Source organism: Perca flavescens, chromosome 16 (assembly GCF_004354835.1).
Source record: "Perca flavescens isolate YP-PL-M2 chromosome 16, PFLA_1.0, whole genome shotgun sequence".
NCBI lineage: Eukaryota > Metazoa > Chordata > Actinopteri > Perciformes > Percidae > Perca > Perca flavescens.
The window spans coordinates 8,866,041-8,888,380 of NC_041346.1; the positions used below are offsets into that span (position 1 = coordinate 8,866,041).

At 42.1% G+C, this 22,340-nt stretch overlaps 2 protein-coding genes across 4 annotated transcripts in view; one reads left to right on the forward strand and one right to left on the reverse strand.

Moving 5' to 3' along the window:
* Nucleotides 1-17,613, forward strand: LOC114571476 (AT-hook-containing transcription factor-like). The gene is made up of 15 exons (XM_028602426.1): nucleotides 1-7; nucleotides 111-282; nucleotides 1,335-1,492; nucleotides 1,702-1,848; nucleotides 3,663-3,867; nucleotides 4,050-4,153; nucleotides 4,400-4,665; nucleotides 4,808-4,958; nucleotides 5,505-5,657; nucleotides 6,139-6,260; nucleotides 6,605-6,724; nucleotides 7,917-8,021; nucleotides 8,172-8,267; nucleotides 8,553-8,688; nucleotides 16,086-17,613. Exons 2-15 carry the CDS (start codon nucleotides 148-150, stop codon nucleotides 16,318-16,320), a joined length of 2,133 nt encoding a protein of 710 aa, XP_028458227.1. The 5' UTR covers nucleotides 1-7; nucleotides 111-147; the 3' UTR covers nucleotides 16,321-17,613.
* The window catches only part of stxbp1a (syntaxin binding protein 1a), a 68,342-nt gene continuing 63,536 nt past the window's right edge, over nucleotides 17,535-22,340 (reverse strand). For 2 of the 3 annotated variants that reach the window (XM_028602430.1, XM_028602428.1), the window contains exon 20: nucleotides 17,535-19,449. Coding sequence is in view for 1 of the 3 variants with exons in the window: in XM_028602429.1 (XP_028458230.1) it covers nucleotides 19,367-19,449 (83 nt within the window). In the remaining 2 variants the exon portion in view is untranslated. The remainder of the gene's footprint in view (nucleotides 19,450-22,340) is intronic. The other variant, XM_028602429.1, reaches the window with a different exon arrangement.

A 22,340-nucleotide genomic window follows, 5' to 3' on the forward strand; every position in this document is an offset into this window, starting at 1 on the left:
CCGAACGGTGAGAGTCCAAGTTAAAAAACATCATAGATTGCATTTCATATTCCGTACATATGTGCTCTCAGTTGTTTTGGCTTTTTTCATTATGTTTGCGTGTGTATCAGGGAGCTGGAAGGGCTGATCTTTCAGTGTGGGCTGCGTATGGAGGATCTGAAGGAGCAGGTGGAACAGATGCAACAAGAGCAGCCCACCTGTGAGGCTCCTCCCTCTCCACCTCCTTACCCCACCCCTTCATCTGTCCCATCTGAGGGGGGAGAAACTCTGACTTACCCACAGGTACCATCAAACAGCTCCGTCTGTATTAATGCACTCTGTCCTCGAACTGTACAGATCTATTTGGCTTTTATACCTGTGCACGTAGTGAAAAACTCTGTCGGCTGGCAGCCTGTTTCTGCATCTATGCCACGAAGACTAGGGTAATTCTGAACAGAAATATATAAGGGGATCTGTATTTGTAAATGTTGTACACACCCATAGAGAAAATCCTGTAGAAAAAAAACAACAATTTTACTGTATGTACTGTTTTATTCCCTGAATTGAAATCTTGAAAGATACAGTGGATGTTACATTTTGGATTTGTTCTTGTCTAATGGATGTCTTATTTCCGTCGATCAACCTGTAGAAGCAAGGGATGCTGTTTTAATGGTGAAACAATTACGGTAGTCAATTTGTCAACAGCTTCTCAAATGAGAGAAGTTTCTGCTTTTCTCTGTATCATTGTAAGCTTAACATTTTTAAGTTTTGAGCTGTTGGTTGGGAAAAAAACAAGTCATTTCAAGACCTAGCCTTGGAAATTATGTTTGATATTTATCACTTTTTTTGTTTAGATTTAAACTTGTTTCTTATATATATATATATATATATATATATATATATATATATATATATATATATATATATAAATAAAAATATATATAAATAAAAATATCTAATATTTAAAAAAAATTGTATAATTATAAAATAACTGTTAGTTGTAACCCTAAAGCTTGTAGTGGTGCTGATTTAAAATGTTCCATGTCCATGTTGTCATCATCTGGATTTATTTGTTATCTGATCAATAGACATTATTTCACTGAACGATAATAATTTAAAAAATTTAGTTTTGTGCTAAAAATAGTTGTAGAAGTAGTAGCATACAGCAGTGATTCCCACATTCCCTAATCTCAAAAAGGATAATTAAACTCAACAAAAGCAGTTGTCAGTCCATTGGTGTTCACATAATTGGACATTTTTTGGTTAATGGAGAACACACTCCTGCTATGAAATGACAGGATGCATTCCCAGCCACATCAGATTTTATAAAATTATCCAAATTCATCTCCTTCCAGAGCCCACCTGTGCCTTTGCTGGTCGATCCAGGAAAGGCTGCAGCGGGGGAAGTGAGCTCAGCCAGTGAAGAAGAGGAAACTCTGAATTCTCTCTACCTCAAACCTCTGAATGACAAACACAGACATGCTGAACAAGACTTTGCCACACTAATGGATCAGTAAGTGTTTGTGTTTTCTGTTCATTTAAAAAAAATGTGAAGAAGAGTTACCATCTGTACCTTTGCTGTGGAATGTTTTTTTTTTTTATATCAATGTTAGACATTCTTGACCCATATACTTTACATTCCTTTGCTCACTGTCAGAAAGAGATCTGAATAATAAGGAGGCTGGACTTTTATTATATCATATCTTTCGTCCTTCCGTTTAGCTACCAAAGCTTTAAGGAACTTCCCAAACTTTTAGACCATAGCCAGAGGTCCGCCTTAACAAGTGATCTGCAGCCTGGGGATGAGGAGAAAGAGAGACAGGGTCACAGAACTGCAAACTTGGAAGTCCAGAAAGGTGTTCCACAGAGGTAAGTCTTCAAAGAAGCAGACTAGATGAGCTGTAGTTTCATCAGCTGCTCAATAAAGTTTGTTCCTGTATTGGGCACCTGTGATGCATTGCTGTATCTGAGAATGTGTACTTTCCTGTCTAAGTGTAATTTTTGTTATATCTTGAATGTTAAAATAATACTGCTATTTCACACATTTTGATAGAATTAGAAATTAGACAGAAATATGATCCAAAACAGACACACGTTTAAAGGTATTTTCTTTTTTTTGTGATCAAATGTTTTTTTCTTTTCTTTTCTTGAAGAGAGCAAGAAAAACACACACATCCAGTATACAGATACTGAGAGTGCATAGGTTTATACAATAGTTGACAAAATTTTTGCCCACTGTAAAATACTTCTCTCACTCGCGGCATGCACTCTAGACACTGAAAGCTCTACGGTGATTATATCAAGAAAAGTGTTTAGCCATTATACTGTATATGTGTAAGTGTGTGAGGAGGTTGCGCGGATCTGCTGATGATCAGGATTCTACTACAGTGGCCCCATACTCTGTTCCATAGTATCGATTCATTATGAACGGGAAGACCCAGATCCCTAGATCACACCTGTTGTAAACGTAGGGTCTTCTAAAACAGATGAAGAAAACAGGGAGTACAATACAGATACCAAGGTTTTGGTTTGCCCCTACTTATTTAAAATACTGTGCAAAGCGTGAGGGGCGAGTGGTGTATTCCACCGTATGCCCTCACGGAGGACCTTAACTTAAGATACAGAAAGAAAGAGAACCCAGGCATGTTATATGTAGTTTGTAGGTCATTAAAGGTACGGAGACCATCATCATCAAAAACATATTTTAATATACTGTATGTATGCCTGTGTATTCTGGACACCTTCTCTGCTGTACGCCACACAGTGAGAAGGAAGGAAATAATGGGCCCTAGGCGTAGCTCGGAGCGTTGAAGTGGTATAGCATCATAAATCAAATCTTGTAGCCTGTGAGCTAAGGTGAGCCTCTCATCCATGGGCCTCCGTGAGTCCGGTGCGTTAGGGTTGAGCCACGTTGAGAGGGGAAGAAGCACAAATGACCAGAAGTGTACTCCTTTCCTTTGAATTTAAAGGCAATAATGCAGATTTCATAAAATTGATTTGTAGCCAGACCAGACGTAGTACTAAATTCTCCGAAGGTCTCTAAAATGTGGGGAAAATAGGAGGCCGCCTTATCCACAAACAGTATGTCATCCACGTACGTTGCAATATGACGCTTAGTATCGTTGAATTTGATAGGAGAGATGAGGGTGAGGGTGCTGCCTAATCCTCTGTGCTAGGGGCTCTAGCGAGAGGGCAAATAACAATGGCGAGAAAGGGCAACCTTGATGGTAGGAATGTAAAATGGGAAATTGAGTGGAGGTGTTATTCCTTGTAACAATCATAGCAGAAGGGTTACAGTAAAGCACTTTTCTCAATTTGATCAATTCAGAGCCAAAGCCAAACCGTTCCAGAACCATCCACAAGTAGTCCCATTGTAGCCGATCAAAAGCTTTCTCTGCGTCTAGAGATAAGATGGCACAGGGAGAGACGACGTCACCGGCAGCATGAATTATATGCAGCAGATGGCGTATGTTGTCTGACGCTAAGCGTGTTTTAATAAAGCCTGTCTGATCACGGTGAACTAGCTTGGTCATATAAGATTCAACTCGGATGGCTAACATTTAAAGGTATTTTTCATTTAAAGGTATTTTAGCTAGTTTCAGTAGCTCCACTGGACTAAATTCTCTGTAGCTCCATTTATCATACAGACATACAGAACATATTCTGTACTTGTCTGTTGACAGAAAAGCCAAATCCTACTATCAGGACCCTCCTGTTCTCACCAGTTGTCCTTCACGCAGGGCCTCCAGCCAGTCCACCACGCTCCCCGTTCATCCTCACAGAGGCAGAAGGACGTTAGAGGTGGGAAAGTCCCACAGTAGCAGTCTGAGCAGTCTGGGAGAGATTACTTCATTGGAAAAGAGGAACTCCAGCAGAGTGCTCTCTCAGGTTTGTAAACTGCCAGGGTGAAATAACAGTCCTGATTTTTTGCCTAAAACGTAGCGTGATTACACAAAGAAAGCCTTTTAATATGACAATGTTGCATCTACAGTACATATAGAATATGTGATTTCCCATTACAGCGTATAGATAAATGTTGCATAATCTTTGTTCTGCGTTGCGTCCACCAGGACGGGATTATCTCTCCGGAGACGGACAGCGGGTTTGTCTGTTCGGAGAGCAGCCGTCTGACTCCGGCAGCAGCAGCTCATCTCCACCAGAGGGCTTCAGAGAGGTGAGGAAGACCAACACTGCTTCTGTGCCTCCAAAAAAATTTACTGCACCATATATTTGACCTCCTGTGCCATCCCCCACCCCGTTTACACACACACACACACACAGCATACTGATGTCTAACCTTGCAACTCTAAAGCCCCCTATTCTCCTATTTCATTACTGTTTATTTTTTATACAGTCTATTGCTGATCATATCTTTTGTGTTTTCTGTTTTTGCACGTTTGAATATTCTTCCATGCCACAGCAGTGTTTCAGTGTCTCAGGAGGGGAACCCAGGGAAGCCTCAGTTAGGCCCAGTCTCAGCACCGTCTCCTGCTTCTGCACCATCACGCAGCCGCACGGCTACGGAGCCCAGAAGGGCCCCCCAGCTCAGCCACGACATGCCGAGGAGAACCAGACAAGGGCAGAGGAGACGCACTTTCTCCTGCTCTCCACAGCGCCGCATCAGTCAGACAGAACAAACCAGGGCCGACAGCGGAACCAGTGAGTTTGGGCTGGAGAGCGACAGCTGTGAGTCTCCAAGTTCTGTCCATCAACTGGATTGTTGCTAATAATGTTGCCCTGTTATTGTCTTACTATGTTATTACTCATATTCATTCAAGTGTTTTACTGCATTATATATTTAACTTGCTGTCTTCATCTATCTCTGCAGCTCACACTACATCTGCAGACAGACAGAATGACCAGTACACGGAATCTGTCAATTCTCTCTACAACTCCAGCCCAAGCTCCTCCCCCGTTGCGCAGAATCACCATGGCGATTCTCTCAAAGCACTGAGCTCTAGTCAGGCGGCCAATCGCAAGTGAGTATATGTAGCAGCAGCTGCTATGGCAATAACTGTGCAAACATGGCCAGGTTTATGTCTCTGTCTGCAGAGAAATTATTTTGGACGAATGAAATTAATATTTTCCTAAATGAATCTTGATTTGTTAACTCCTGCAAGTTTACCTTGTTACATCAAGCCGCACATCTCACGAAATGCTGAACCTTCCTTAATGTTTCCATCGTCATATTCTTTTATGTATTTTATTACAGAATCGGCCGCTAGTGATTATGGTTGCATATTAGGAGGTACTCTGTGATGTTTCCTGCATGGTGTGATCTTTTTTTTTTTTTTTCTTCTTCAAAGAGTGTGTGTCTACACACACTCTTTGAAAAAAGAGTGTGTTTGGATACATGTTTGGACTGACAACTGCATGGATGCATACTGGTGATTTGGTCACTTGAATATTTGCACAGCGCAGCACTTCAGTGGTCACATTTACTGGACTTTACTGTTTAACATATTTACTAAATGCAAACATGACCCCCCCAACTGGATTGTTTAATGTGATTTTATTGTTTTTAGTGATGCATTCCAGACGCTGCAGGGCGAGGTGAGGAGACTGAGGGAGAGACTAGAAAGCTGTCTGAGAAATAACAAGCCTCTGAGCTCTGCGAGAGCAGCTCCTCTGGCTCACGAGTACTACACTCACCACAGCACCTCCACACCTCGCATCAGGTTGGTTTTTTTTATCTTCCAGGTGTATACCACAGCAAAAGTGCCCAGGCCACTGCAGTTTGTATGTAACGTAAAAAAATAACAAAGTTAGAAGAGTAAATTAAATCAGCAAGCGGAATAGGGAATAAAAATACAGATCAGGAGGTGGCTTGACAGAAGCCAGGCAGCCTCAGACATCGCTAAAAGCAAGGGGGGAGGGGGGTAAATGGGTCTTTCAATTAGATTTGAAGTTTTCAGTCGTAGAACATGCCTTAATATTGGATGGGAGGCTGTTCCAAAGCCTGGGCGCAGACACGGAGAAAGCACAATCCCCTTTAGTTTTGCAGTGTGAGTGAGGGACGAGGAGGAGCTGAGTGATCTCGGGAGCAGAATATGGAGTTAGCAGGTCGGCATGGTATTGTGGAGCAAGCGGTAGGTTTTTAAAATCGATTCTATATTAGTTGTCTGCTTTTACATAATTTGATCTTCTCCCATTGCTTAGGTCTGGGGAGCAATGGAGTGATGTCAGACGGACGGTCGATGAGGTTGAAGAGTCTACAATGAGACAAACAATCAGGAAGAAACCGCTTTCTGCACACAGACGAAAATCTCAACCTGATATCTGTAAGTTGATCTGAATTTACACAAAATTCCTAAACTCAGAACTACAAGTTGCTTGCAAGATCTTGTAAAATCAAAATGTATACACCTACTAGCATGCATACATGAGCCCTAAATGGTTATGTGTTATATTTGGTCATACTCAGGATTTGGTCCAAAGAGAACGACACATAAGAACCCAGCTACATGTCTGCGTACGACGACAAAGATGCATAGAGAAAACATGTATATCCGCTTGCATCCAACCACTGACTTGTCAATAGATTATGTTTAGACACATAAGCAAGCACATTAATCTTAAGAAAACATAACATACAATTTAATGGTTGTCATATTTTTGATTTCAGTGACAGGCTCAGAGCCCTCTACACCTCAGCATCTGGTGTCCAAGTGTACTCAAACATCTGCTGCAGCACCAGACAACCACTGTTCGCACACAAATGCTGTCCAAGGCAGAACAAACCCCGGTAAGAACATACATCACTCTACTGCAGACACTGTCGCATATAAACTTTCTCCCAGCAAAAATAAATCCAGTTGACTTTTTAGGCTATCTCAGACATTTTAGCTGATCCAGTCCAATCCAGATGGTCCTGCGGTGACTGAGCAGATTTGGAGTGTAGTGGCACGTTCAGACGTGTTGACGGTATCGTCGTTACAGGATTTGAAGAGCCTGTATTCAGTTTCTGTTATTAAAAGTGCCTTGTCTGCACAGTTCGGAACAGAGATACATGTGATTGAGCACAAAATTATTATTTTATTTTATTTTTAAACTTTTGCAAGGACACGTGACTATGGCCCTGTTTACACGAATACGCTTGCGGGTGAAAACATAAAAATATTTTATCAGATGTGGCTTTTGTTTAGACGGCGTTTTTTGGGCTTAAAAATTCAAAAATGTTAAACCACCCTCCAGAGTGGAAATCTTAAAAACACTCCACCGTCGTGTTCCCGTCTAAAGGGTTAAAACGCTGTGTGTGCTGTGCGTTTTCTCTTCAGATCGTTTCCATCTAAACATAGCCTATATTGAGACACCACAGTGCTATTAAACTCTCTTAACCTGACAACATACTGTACGAACAGAGCTTTTGTCATTGCTCGTACAACGATTTTATAGCTTACTTCAGTGTCTCCTGCCCTCACCAGCTTCCAAATACTCTCGACACTATTACATTTCCAAAGATAGAACATACAGAAATGTGACTACTTGTGAATTCATAGCGACATCTGTTCATTTCAACACAGATGTTTAAAGGTGCTCTAAGCGATGTTGGGTGACGGCACTTCTCGTTGACGTTAGAAGTATTTTCAAACAAAACGAGACTAGCTCGCCCCTCTCTAAACCCCACCCCCAAATCCTTCTTGTTGCTTATTGGCTGGAATGCTGGAAGACTGTTTGTCATGCTTCAGGGTGCAGGTTGGCACCGTTTGTGGAGCCTGGGCTGTCTACAGAGACCCCATTTTTTTTTTACAGTGTGTTCAGGGGACAGACAGCTCACGGATAGTGAGGAGATGTTTGCTGTATGTGACAAAAAATGTTTAGCCTAAAAAAGTCTGACATCGCTTAGAGCACCTTATAATATATAATAAAAAGTGTTAAAATTGTTATATAACAAACAGTGTTAAAAGTATTTTAATGTATTTGTGTGTGTGTTACAGGGCAGCGTACCGGTGTGTCTGAAACAGCAGATGAATTTGACAGCAGAGGGCGTCCAGCTCCTCTTTGTCCTCAGTGTTTGTCACACCACCGAGGGCGATCTGAAAGTAAGGAAGCGCCTTCATCCTGAGCAGGAATTTAATGTTTTGTCTTTCTCTCTACATGTTTGTTGTTGGCTTTTTTTGCATTCAGGCAAAGAGGATAAAATCAGTTTTGTCCTCAATATTTGTCCCGCTTGCTTGTTTTTTTTCTTTCAGTGCCAGTTGGTGGCGCCGGAGAGCCAACCCACTCTTCTGGCTATCATAACTGTTCTCTCTTTGGACGCCCTGAACCCTACAGAAGCAATACGCCAGGTTAGCTGTGGTGCTGCTCAGACTCACTGTTGACAGAGAATTAAATTCCGAGCGCCGATAGGGATGCGTAAACAGTTATCTCTTTGTCCTCCGGGCTTTTGCTCTGTGTGCGATTGATGATGTTAAAATCAAAATGTGTTAGTTTGTTAAACTTCTGTATCAGCAGCACAAAGTTCTGTACAGTCACCACGCTCAGGAAATACATCAGTTCAGTTTGCGGTACATAAAACAAGTTTAATTATGTGAAATGTTAATGGCGCTGCTGGCCTGCTCTGTGATTTACAGACTGTCACAGAGTCTCAGACTCCCCCACGCACACATGCCGCCAACCAGTCGACAGAGCTGCGAGGAGCAGATACTTTGCAGCTGCAGCTCCTCCTACACTGCTGCGATGCATGCCAGTGTGCCAGCCACCACTCCTGTAAGTAACCTTCCCTCTCGCCATACACACACACAGTTGACAAACTTCATATATGCAGTAGGTACTGCATACTGTATTAGTCTGTAGTATGAAGTTGGTGATTTCAAAAACAGCCAGTTTGGTTGAAGTATCAATGGATGACTTTGGTCATCTAGTTTCATATTCACTATATTTAGTCTAGCTTTAAAAACGGAGCCTGCTACAGCCTCTTAAAGACAGCGATGTTGGCCAAGATCTCTTACAGTTAAAAGATCAATCTCGCAATCTTAAAATTTATTTTTTTAAACGTATTCCTAACGGTAAATCTTCTGTCTAATCGGGCCGTCTATACACGTATAATGGATTTTTCAATAGCGTTGTCTAGTTAGCTAGTTAGCCAGAGATATATGTAAATCTAGTTTTTTTTTTTTTTTGTGATTTTAAATCAGGCACGATCTATTTAAAGTGCTTTAGTTAAGGCTATTAAGGTTAGTGAAGTGTTTTATTGATATAAATTAGGTTACAGTACATTAAACCAGAAAATCTTTGTCAAAGTGTCAACTGCCAAGCGTGTTGTTTGTAAGTTTCTGTTCTGTTCATATTGTTTAGAACATGGACTCATCTGCTCATGTCTTTGTGTCTGACCCTGGTGGGAGCTTATGCATATTTATAATAGCAAACACTGAGTATATTTTATGACCATCATACTATGACGTATTTATGACATACTATGACTTTATATAATATACTATGACGTAACTGAATACGTTACAAATTACATTTGTGGGCATGTACTCTGTATTCTGTAACGAAATACGTTTTGAAAGTATCCTTCCCAACGTCGACAACTCTGCTCCGTCTCCCTCTCCGCACATCCGCAACCTCAAATTCAAACGACATGTCGATCAAATCGCCACAACTGCCTTTTTCCACCTCAAAAACATTTCCCGTTCTCTGCCGTCGAAACCTTGATCTGTGCCTTCGTTACTTCCAGAATTGATTACCGCTATAGCATTCTATACGGTTCGTCGGCCGAAGTCCTCTGCCCGCTTGTCCGCTCACCCGTTCTCGCTCCCGCGAGCGCGTCGCTCCGGTCCTCCGGAACCTTCGCCGGCTCCCCGTCCTGCAACAAATACAATTCAAAATCCTAGTCAGAGTCTATTCCGACACAAGAAAGGGAAATCATCATCCCGGCCGTCTTGGACTCCACAGGAAACATTAATTAAAACCCACAGGATATAAACTAATTTAGGAATTTCTACAGCAACCTCTATTTCCAACCCACGCTATCAGAAATCAAAACCTTCTTAAACAGTCTGACATTACCAAAATTAACTGCAGAACAAACAGACATTCTAGTCGCACCCCTTAGTATTGTTTCCTTTAGGATTTTTTTTAGCAGTCGGGGCAGGTCTTAATTAAAATTTGCAAGACCAGGCTTAAATGAACTGACAACATAAGTTATACGACTTATAGTTCCCAAGTCCCCCAGAGCTCAAAGCGCTGTGTCACCGGCCCGCCGGTACTCTGCTATTACGATACGCAGAAACAGGTGACTCTCGATCACCCGCGAAGCATCCCGTCCCGGCGTGGTCTAGGAGCCGCCCGTCTCCGCGTATGCATCTCGCACGTTAACCCAGGCAGACACCAGATATGCGCAGATAGAGGAGTTACCGGCAGGTAATGTTTGAGATATTGGTAGTTCAGTTGATCTCTCCACCGACAAAAAGAACCGCTAAAACCGCACCCTGCCATCTTGTACTCGTTGACCCGTATTTATCAAGCCTGTGAGAACAGCGCTATCTTAATCCTAATCTAAATCTTGGCTCAAAGCTGCGCTTAAAAGTTAGTTATCGAGCATCTTGGTCGTAATTTATGTAGTGTAGGACTACGTCTTAGAAATGATAGACGTGGACCAATTGCTGAGTAAATTTCCTTATTTAACAATATTGAAATTCCCAAGAAGATTTAACATTCAATACGCATTTGACAAAAATATGTTTTCAAGAGAATACACTGGAAATGAAAGATAAACCCGTTTTCCGCTACGTCTCAACTACAAATTTTAAACCTGCGTGCTGTCGACTAACCCGCTTACATATAGCCTAGATTTTATGCCCGCTCTGTCCAAACGATACCGTTTCGTCAACTGCTCGTCGTTTCTCTCTTGAAAGATTTGCGCGTTTGCATCTCTGTCTCCTCTGTGCCATCGCGAGCCCCTACCGATGACTCCTAACCGCTCGAGAAACCTCTCGAGCAGTCTTAAAGAACCGGGAGAGTGATTCTTAGCTTTAAGAAATTTGATAACTTGCTTTTATAAATACGTTTAAAAGACTATGGGCATGTACAGGGCAGGATAAGAGGCTGTTTCACGTATGCACACTTACACTTGGGTAAACTGTGATTTATCAAAGGGAAAGTTGCTAACAGATGTGCATACGCAGGGTTTTATAAATCAGATTTTGTTTTTTTGCCGTACTTTTGGGCGTACGTACACTTTTAGTAAAGATCCTAAGTTTTATAAATGAGAACCCAGTTCGCTCCCCTTTACTGCCATCTTCTTTCTCCTACTTCCACTTTTAACATTCCTTCAGGCTTTAGCTAATCTCTCCAGCTACTCTGGTCCGCAAAAGTCAAAGAGCCCAATCTTGCACCCGGCGCTGCGCAGCGCAAAGCCCGACACGAGTGTCTTTGCTAGTTTAAGACTGACGCAGTTGTCAATTTCTTATCCAGCGTCCACGTCGTTTAAATAGCAAATGCACCTGCGCCCATGGGTGTGCTGGTCTTACAGGGAGGTGTGTTCAGGTGAATTCTTGGTGTATTGCTATCCTGAGGCAGCGGAAAGTGATCGCGCCATTGACCAACAAAAACCTAGTCTGAAGTCAGTATTTCATTGTTATTTTAACAGCCAATTAGTAAAATGCGCCTAGGCTCGCGCAAACTAGCTTTGTCACACACACACACACACACAGCAGCACACAAACATGCAAAATATTACAACTAAAAATATTACAGTGCAAATCCGCCATCATAATAGCAATGCGCCACGGTACAAATGCAGCTGGCTTTTAACACTCTGATTGGTTTATTGCATGTTATGTCCCAAAACACACCTAGCAAAAGTGGATTTGGACCTGCGCCATGCGCTTAGATCATTAAAATAGGGCCCTAGATGTGAAAATAACATTCCGCTACAGGGCCCTGTAGCATATAAGTAGCCTATAACAAATACAAAAATCTGAAAAGATTTATCAAACAGTTCTGTTTAGACTAGCCTACTTAATCCCATTGTATTTGTTGTTTTCCCAGTTTGACAGTAAAGGATGTACAGTTGTGTTAAAAATAATAGCAGTCCAACATCACTAACCTCATAAATCAAATTTTTTGGTAGAAGTGATATTTCTACATGGCAAATAATTTACTAGTAAGTGTTGTAGAGTCATAAAAAAACCAACAGACCCAACAGTCACGACATGCATGCTGCTCATTCTGTGTGGGCGTAACGTGAAAATAACCAATCGGAGCATCATCTCACATTCCCTTTAAGAGCAGACGCACTTGTTCCACGGCGGATTATTATTATGACGGCGGATTTAAACATAAAAAGTGCCACCATGGAGAGGTCAAGAGATTATCTTGAGAAAAGCACTTCAAAAGATATGGATACAACTATAAAGATACAATGTGCCTGTTCCCAGCATTAGCACAACACTTTGCGATGGTTAGCTTGTTACCTGTGACGATATATGCTAAATTTAACGTCTCTTTCACTCAAAAAAAACATGCATCTCAGTGTCAGTCCACATTACGCACAATAAGCAGTTTGAACTCACTGATCTAATGCAATTTATGCATTTTCTAAGTGTTAGTATGCTCAGTGAAACTGAGTCCAGCGCGAGGGAGCCCCGACTCAGAGGAGGAGAGGTTAGTGAGGCCAGCGTCTCCACGGCAGGTGACAGTGCGCACGGATCCGCTGCGCCACGCATGGATGAAATAATGAAATAGTAAATAGGACTCCAGTAACAGAAATATGTGCAGAATTAAGACAGACAAGATGGCCCAGTGTTTGGTGGACCGTGTCCACCTTGTTCACTTAATAGTCTACAAATCATCCACGGGATCAATTCATCACATCACATGAGTTTGCCCCTCCGACACAGCGTTTGTTCCTGGGGGAGATGGATTTGTGCGTCCTGCCTCCTGTGCGCCATGGATGTCTGAGCCTCAGCAACTATTAACTATAAAGATACAGTTAGCTTGTTCCCAGCATTAGCACAACACTTTACACTGGTTAGCTTGTTACCTGTGACGATATATGCTAAATGTAACGTCTCTTTCACATTAGGAAGTGACTGACCTATCTGGGTGTGCTTTGAGATGCCTGACGAAGTCCGACGTTGTTGATCCGGCATCATTTATCTTGGTGCCACACACCTTGCATGTAGCTGTTCGCTTACTGCCACTGTTTACCAAGTTATTGAAAGCAAAACTACACACATAGGCGCGTGCGTTACGTTGCACATTATGGCAAAGGGCCGGGGACATGCAGCTCGTCACACGTTTCCCCGTATATGCGTCAATAAAAGAACATACAAATACATGAATACATTTAGATTTAAAACGCAATAATTGTATGAAAACATGTTGTTGACGAGTCTCGAAGCTCGAGTCTGAGTCTCTGCTCGAAAAAAAGAAAGGCAAAATTATAAAAGTGTTTTGAGAAGGGGTGGAAACGGCCCAGCTGATCCCTCGCCTTAACCCTTCTGAGCAAGCAGTTTTACCGATTGGCAATTAAAACCAGACAAACGACACCCAAGCTAATTCTCGCCACCGGAAACACTTAAACAGGCTCGGTTTAACAAAAACAATCCCGGACAAGCCCCCGAATATGTTACGACTAACAGAGGCCAATCTACGAGAAAACGAGACAAACCCAGCGACAAATCCGAGACTAAATCGCAAACAAGAGACAAAGGGCGAGATAAACAGTCTCCTTCTCCAGAAAAAGGAGTAAAACCTACCGATACGCTCTGGCTCAGCGCAGCCTACTGCCAGCGGACATAGGCTATGGGGAAAAGCGGCCGTTGCGAGGTCTCCCCCCTCCTTTGTCCATGGAGCTCGGCCAATGCACAACTAAACGCTGTCGTCATCTACCGCCCGCCAGGTCCTCTGGACCTTCTTTTTTTTTAAACATCCCTGACAATGGCCTCCGCTTGTTCTTCTGGACAACTTCAACATCCAGACAAGTCAACTGACTTATCTCTTCCTTTGCCCTCTCGCCTCCCCTTCCTACTCGCAAAGCTGGCAACCACCTCGATCTCATATTCGCCAGAAACAGCTCTACATCCAACCTTGCCACTCAACATCTCTGACCATTTCTTCACTCGTGCCTCCCAACGCTCCCTACTCTATCCTCCTCTCTCTCTGACTCGGTGCGTGCCGAGAGAACAACTATACGAGCGGCGGAAAGGAAATGACGGAAATTTAAACGACCGTCTGCTTACCTATCGGTCGCTTCTTTCCTCCTTGGCTGCCTGTATTTCTAATTCAATCCTCCTTCTCCAACCAAAAAACATTTTCCCATAATCCCATCTTCTCTAACCCCCTTAATATGCCGTCTTTTCTTCTCTGATGTGCGCACGCCGCCTGAAACTCAACAAGACTGAGCTCCTTTTCCTTCCAGGGAAGGGTTCTCCTACCCGGGACCTTACTATAAAAATTGACAACTCAGTGGTCGTCCCTGCCCGGCTGGCTAGGAAGTTGGGCGTGACGCTCAACGACCGACTCCCTTACTGCCGACGTTGCCACGACTACCCGATCGTGCAGCTTTGTGCTGCGTGACATCAGACGGATACGTCCACTTCTAACGCAGAAGGCGCCTTGGGTTCTGGCTCTAGTCTTCTCGCGTCTAGACTACTGCAACTCCCTCCTGGCTGCCCTGCCTGAGAGTGCCATCCGACGCCTCCGGCTCATTCAGAATGCAGCGGCTCGACTGGTCTTCGACCTACCAGAGTTCTCTCGCGCTACACCGCTCCTCCGCTCCCTTCCCTCCCTTCGCTGGTTACCGGTTGCTGCCCACATCCGGTCCAAGACCCTTGTACTCGCGTACAAGGCCGCGAACATATTAGGCCCAGCTTACATCTAGGACGTGGTCTAATTCCACATCTCAGCCCGCCCGCTCCGCGTCAGCCAACCTGCTTGCTGGCGAGGGATAACTAATCTCTCGACGAAATCCTGACCGGTTGCTGTCCTGGCTCCTAAATGGTGGAATGAGCTCCCTGTTGACATTGGGACAGCCGAAAGCCTATGCATCTTCCGCCGCAGTCTAAAAACACATCTATTCTGACTGCACCTTGGAGGATTGAAAAACAAAAATGGCGCTTTGATATGGCTCTTTGTAGTTTGGTTTATTTAAAGCTAATGTACTTGCACTTAACGTCTTGCTGTTCGGCCTTTTGTACCTTCAAGGTCGAAAGCACTTAATTGGAAGTCGCTTTGGATAAAAGCGTCAGCTAAATGACACGTAATGTAAAATGACTTTTTCCGACATTATTTTTTTAATAATTTTTTCCTTAAACATATTATACTATGACTTTTTTGCGACATACTATACAGTGACCTTTTTTGGAGTTTTTTCAACAAACTGTACTAGGACTACTTTTAGGAATTGTTTCTGCATACTATACTATAAAATACTTTTATTTATTTGACATACTATACAACTTTTGAATGCCTTTTTGACATACAATACTATGTCCATTTCATGACTTTTTTCGACATACTATACAGTGACCTTTTTGGAGATATTTCAACATACTATAGTATAACTATTTTATTTAAATTTTTTTTGACTTTTGTGTGGTTTTTCGACATACTATGACTTCATGAGACATCCTATACTATGACCTGTTTTTAAGTTTTTAGAACATACTATACTATGACCTGCGTTTGCTGGAGAATGTGTGCAATTGTATGTTTCAGGGTCTTACATTGATAACATTCTGCTCTAAAAAGGCACTGCGGAACAAACCTTTACTAAAGAAAAGTGTGAGGAAATACTGTGTACGTACCGTAATGTGGAGACCTCCTCTATAACTTGTTTAACAAATTAGACGGGGTGTATGACTTGACCTGAAAAAATATTGCTTATGGTTATGAAACAGCTGGAGATGTTGATAACAAGTACAATATATCTGGAAACATACCTTTCTTTCTTTGTGAAGATTTATTGACCGTGACGCTCCAAATTCCCAGTTCGACATCCGTCAGCGTACATATTCTGTCTTTTCCTGTTATTACAAAGCGACAACTACATTTGTATGTTATACTTGTACGCAAACTGCAAAAACTACTATAAAAATACCACATAGTACATTTTGTTTGTCAAACTAATTTTTCTCAACTTACCCTCTCTTCAGGTTGTACTCATCACCCCTCTACGTGTCTCCTAGCAACAGCACTGGCACCTCAGGGGTCAAGGGTCACAGAGAGGTGAGGGGGAGGACAAGACGCTCCCTGTCGGTAGACAAGCGGCACTCCGTGGACACGTCTCTGAACAGAGCCATCAGAGCAGCTCGGCACATGAAGCGCACCTCTGGACACATGGCTCGCTCGCTGGCTACAGGAGCGCACTACCAGCAGCTCCTCACTTAGTCCTGCAGCTAGACAGGCAGCTCTACCAGCAGCTCCTCACTTAGTCCTGCAGCTAGACAGGCAGCTCTACCAGCAGCTCCTCACTTAGTCCTGCAGCTAGACAGGCAGCTCTACCAGCAGCTCCTCACTTAGTCCTGCAGCTAGACAGGCAGCTCTACCAGCAGCTCCTCACTTAGTCCTGCAGCTAGACAGGCAGCTCTACCAGCAGCTCCTCACTTAGTCCTGCAGCTAGACAGGCAGCTCTACCAGCAGCTCCTCACTTAGTCCTACAGCTACACAGGCAGCTCAGACAGCAGGGCATGACCAGGTGAATAAAAAATCTAAACTCCTTCTCTTCTTGTAACTTTTCTTTGCATCCTACATTTGGAGAAGAAGCTGTTACTGGAGCTTTGTTTACGGCATTAAAAATGTTTTTATTTTATGGCAACATTTAAGTCTCAGGTGGCCAAACATGAATTTGTTTCTTCTTTGTTTCTTGTCATAGAAAAGAATTTCAAAAGATGTGCTGGCATACATTGAAATGACACTTTCTAAACTGACGTAGTACTGTAGATCAGTTTGATAACACTGTTGTTGATCATGATTTTCAAACCCATGAAGAAATTACAACAGGACAAGTTACAGCTGTCTTTTCGTGAGGTAATACTCAGTTATTTTGAGCTATTTATTGATCCTGTACTGAATACACATTAATTATGTATTTTTTTTTAATCTTTTCTAGTTTGTAGAAATGTAAGTATTTCAGTGTTTTAGTTGCAGTATAAGCGTTTTTCCTTTCCCGATACAGTAGCCTGCCACTCACTAAATGAAATGCACTCCTGTTGTGACGGAGTCGGTTGTGGATAGTCGTACAAGAGACCTCCGCGGATCTATTTTGTGAATGGTCGACACGACCCGAGACGCCGGATATCCTCAAAATTAGCTTCTATGTTGTTACAAGTTATTTTGTATGTATAAACTACACATTTTAAATTGTGCAGTTTGACAATAAAATTTTGTACAGTATTTTTATAAGCTTGCAAGTTTAACTTAAGTTAAAGTCCAACTGTGTACTGTGACTGACCAGCTTTATGTGGATCAAACATTCACACACCAGCACTGTAAAGGATTTTAACATAAAGAGAGAACTATACAATTGTTACAGATTTGATGGATTGTATTCTCACATTGAAATTGCTTTCTATGCCATAAAACTGTGAATACTGTTTTTTTTTACCATTTTTTCCAACTGTAGGTCTAAAAAATATTTTGCAGGGAATCTTTTCGGTGGTCCCTAAGGAGCCAAATAAAGGTGAAAAATAACATTTGGTGTCTGTACTTTACTGTTTTAAAAAAGAAAAGAAAGACTATTTAATGTAATGGAAGCCAATTTATTAGACAGCCTTAGTACATAGGTACACATGGAAATTTTGTTTGTGCTTAAACACTCGCAAACATACGATCCCGATAAGTTAAACCGTTTTAGGACTAATGCATCGCTATTATCTTTTCTCTGATAAATAATTCTGATATAAATCAATTGATTTAACAGAGTAAACCCTATACAACAGCAAATTATAATAAAAAAGAAAACGAACGCAAAGTCAAGCGTTTGCATCACAGAAAACGCAGTATAGTGCAATGTACAACTTGTTTGGCCAGGAAAGAGGGAAGGGAAGAGGAAATAAAAGCCATTCACCATTGGAGGATTTTACATTGCACCAGAGGAGGAAACAGACAAAAAAAAAAAATATATATATATATATTAGTTATTTTTCTGTGTTGACCACTAACAGCTACAGCTAAAACATCACAAACACGGCGGCTTCACATTGACATTTTTTAAAAGGAAAGGTATCGCTACTTCACAGTCAGAAATATCACCAGTCAACAGTGAGACGCTAAAACAGCAACATATGGCCCATACGCAACACTACTCAGTGCACGGCCCAATTAAACATAGTTACTAACCAATGATAAGACTTAATCTGACAGAATACAATACTGAAATACAACTGGCCCTTTTTAGGATTATTCATTACATATTAGCAAGCAACGGCCTTTTCGACATTAAAACGTGGAGTTTCTCTGGAGAAAGGAAAAGGTTGTGGCAAGTAAATACTTTACAGTCTCGTTAACCGGAGGAGGGATAATTCTGGCTTTTTGCAGAACTCTCTCTTTCCAATTTCTGCCCAAACGAGCGTTTTTAAACAAATACTTCAATGAAAATATATGTTTTGAGTATCAGACACGCGGTGGGCTAGTAGCTCGCTAATATCCCTGCAGAAGACTGTGAGGTTAGCTTGGATACATAATGGTATCATGGCCAAAAACTATCAAAAACATACACGTCTACGCTCCTGTAGCGTAGTCCGCTTCTCCGTTCAATATTTCCATCAAAATATGTTTTTTCTTTGTCGCTAAAGTTTCCAGATAGACCGTTGAGTAGAACGCTTTGGGAATAGTTTCAAAGAGAGTATTTCTACTTCATCGATACTCAAAACAAAGGTTTTCAGTGTAGCATTCAAGCTCGACGTCTAGGAAAAAGTGCCAACTCTGCGGGTCCCAGAACATCCACACTGGATACAAACACATAAACGGTCCACACAAGTCCAAGCATGCTACTGAATACGAACATCTCAAATGGGCAAGGGGGATTCCTCTCTGATGAATATATTTATATATATTGCATGTTGACCGACTTTTACAACATCAACCTCTCAAACTGCACATCCCTCCTCGACCCGCTTCCAATAAAACTCACACCGACAAACTCAAAGGAACAAACGAGGGAAAACATAGCATACAATATTACATTTTGGTACTTTCAGTTTTAAATGGCCTTCTGTTCTGATATTTAAACCTTTTTAAATAAGTTCATTTAGTTGCATCCATTGTAAAACATGAGAATACTTGCAACATTGTTATTCTTTGATACAACATATTTTTTTTTATCATCTAAGATGTATTTTTCTTCTCAAGCAAGATGCATACACAATGATGGGTTTTTGGGAAAAGGGGGGTAGGGGTTAAGCGGTAAAGAGGAGAGAGACGTTATTGGAGGATCTTAGCTTGCAACTTCCTCGTCTGGTTTGTTCATGGCCTTGAGCTGCTCCAGCAGGCTGGTGGGGGTGAAGATGTGGGTCGATCCTGGAGACACGCACATGCAGAAAACACACACACACACACACACACACACACACACACACACACACACACACACACACACACACACAGAGCGTTAGACCTGTACGTTGGGAAGGAAACCGATGAAAAATGTGTTTTCAGCTCTTGCTATGAATGCCTACTGTAGATGAGGGCAATCTCACATAATGTTGAAAGTCAAGATAGAAGCGCTGAGCAGCCCGAAGTTAGAAAAGCGTTCAATTAGCCAACCGGTTCAAAAGGATCAAAAAGGTTGATAAACTAATTCTAAAAGGTGGGAGATAACTCAGTACTTTTACTGTCATAAACTAGCGTCTCAATGTTGTTTGTCCCCAAAATATTGATATTTTTGTGTGTCCGAAAGACTTCAAAAACTTAAAAGACCTATGTCAGCCCGTGGAGAAACATGTACTCTTTTTTTAACTGATCTGAAAGCGAGAGACAATCCCCAAAACTAGTAGGTATGACTAGATTCACTGGACAGACTCAAATACCTTAAATTTAAGATTTTCATTTGATTTCAAATCTCCAAGTATCTATATATCATCTCTGAGATTCAAAATGTCTTACTCTTGACTTGTCCGAGTAAAGTACTGTGTAAACATCTTCCACCTCTGACCAATACTCCTTCGCTCTACAAACGCACAGCCTGATACGATCTCATGAAGCCGTGGTAAATCGCATGCAGCTGAACAAGATGGAAGCACACAGATCAGCGATGGCACCCACACAACTGTCGCAAACGAAAAACAGCAGGTGGGCTAGTAGACGTCCCGCAACACCAGACCGGTCAACACGGCACAGGTTAACAGCTGTTAGAAAACTGTGCACATGACCGTGTGGGCCTTAAATTAAAGAGCGTGCAGAAAAATACTGCTAGAAAAAGCAACAACAAAAAAGAAAGACAAAAGCAGATCTCTACACGTCATGAAATCCCAAACCAGAGAGTTAGGTCTATCGTCTGCCAGAAATATGAATGACAATGTGAAAGTCTGTAACAGATGAACCGTTGTGACAGCTGAAGACACATTTCAGACATTGTAACACTTGAAAGGTGCTCGATTGGAGTAAAGCAAACGTTTTTTACCAAATTTGACCAATTCCATTGATTACTGCCATCTTGATTCTTTATCGTAAAAATGCAAAAGAAAACATTTTGATTTACTCCTCACACCCGTCCAACATTGTCAACAGTATTTGACCTACAGTACATTGGTTTGTTTCTGTTGCAAAGCTGCATGTTTCCTCCACTTTGGTTGGATTAGTCGTTTACCTCAAAGACATGATTCACCTACGGTGAAACTGAACTGGACCCTGAGTGACAGGTCAGAACGGGAAGTGGAGGTAGATAAAAGGTAAAAACAGGAGAGAAAGAGGCAAGCCCATCTCGAGTTGGGTCGTTATGGTGATGCGGGGGTCGGAGTCATAAGGGCTCGTGGGTGGGGGTTTAGTGTGGGCCACGGGGGTGGGGGGGTCAACGTCGGACTGGCCTCGCCTGCTTCTCTGCTGTTCCCCAAACACGCAGCTTCGTGGGGGCCTATCGGCCTCAGAAACACAACACTGTGACGTTGACCTCCAACGTCACCAAGCTACTGTACGAGGCTCGGTTTAGACCAAAACAGCATAACAAAAACAAAGACTTGTTTTAGTAGGTGATGGCCATTTTGCTCAGGAAGTGTTGAATGCAGCAGTATGAGGGGTGGGCAGCCATACTGCTTATGGTGAGTGCTGCTTACGGAGAAAACCATAAAACACTGGTGTGTAAACGATATCGCTTTAGCAGATTAGTTAGGAATGAGATGGATGCCCAGGACTGCAAGATCAATCTTCAGTGGGTGAACGGGTGTTCTAAAATAGCCTCGCTAATAATTTACAGAAATAAGCAATAAGGTGGTCATTGACGTTTATGCAAATAGGTATTATTTATGACCTCCGCCAAAGAGTTTTTAATGTTCCCATGTGTTTGTTTGTTAGCAGGATTTCTCAAAAAACGGTGTTTAAACGCCAATGACATCTGGTGGAAGCCAAGCCGTAGTCTAACTCCTTGCAGTTTAAATAAACCGCCATAACTCCTCAATGCATTTTGCTTCCAACACATTTACACCGTCATGTATCTATCAACTTTGAGCAATCCTGCTAAACCTGCACACTGCAAAAGTGATCATAAATGACCCAGATGCAGATTTAAAAACCTCAAAACATTTTGTGTTAATAAAAATAACTAACAAAGAAGGAGTGTTCAGCCTATTTGTGTGTTCCTGAACCAACACTCTGAAAACTAACAAGTCTGTTATTGGCTGGTGTAAAGGAGGAGTTTTTAAAGAGATATTCTACGTTAGGGGAGGGGTGGATTAGTGGCAGCTGTTCAGACATATGCGGCATCTTCACTATTTATTAAGTTGCTAAAGCATATCAGGTGGAACAATAGAAATAGAATGAGGGTAGAACAGACATTCCCATTCAAAACAACATAGCCGAATGGTCAGAGGCCATTTTTATGTGTACCGTGGCCATCGCAAAGAACTGTGACCTTGTGTATAAACCGCCTTGAGGAAAGTCACGGACTCGCTGAGGTTTTGCGACAAACGAGCAGAGGAGTATAATGAGGCGTGGAGTGGCGTCTCTAGTGCACTGCGTGTTGCCTTGTTAGAGAGGACTTGAGCATTGCTAGAATTAATTGCTTCATATTTCTATTAGTGAGTCCTTAAGACAACCGTTGTAAAACTAGTGAGTGTGACACACTTTAGCGACGTGTGTTCAATTGAATTACATTTTGTTTATAGTCTCATATAATAGATATTATCTCTTAGAGTAGGTCTAGACCACACACATAATAATTTACAGAGACCCAACAATTCTCCCCAAGAGCATGCATT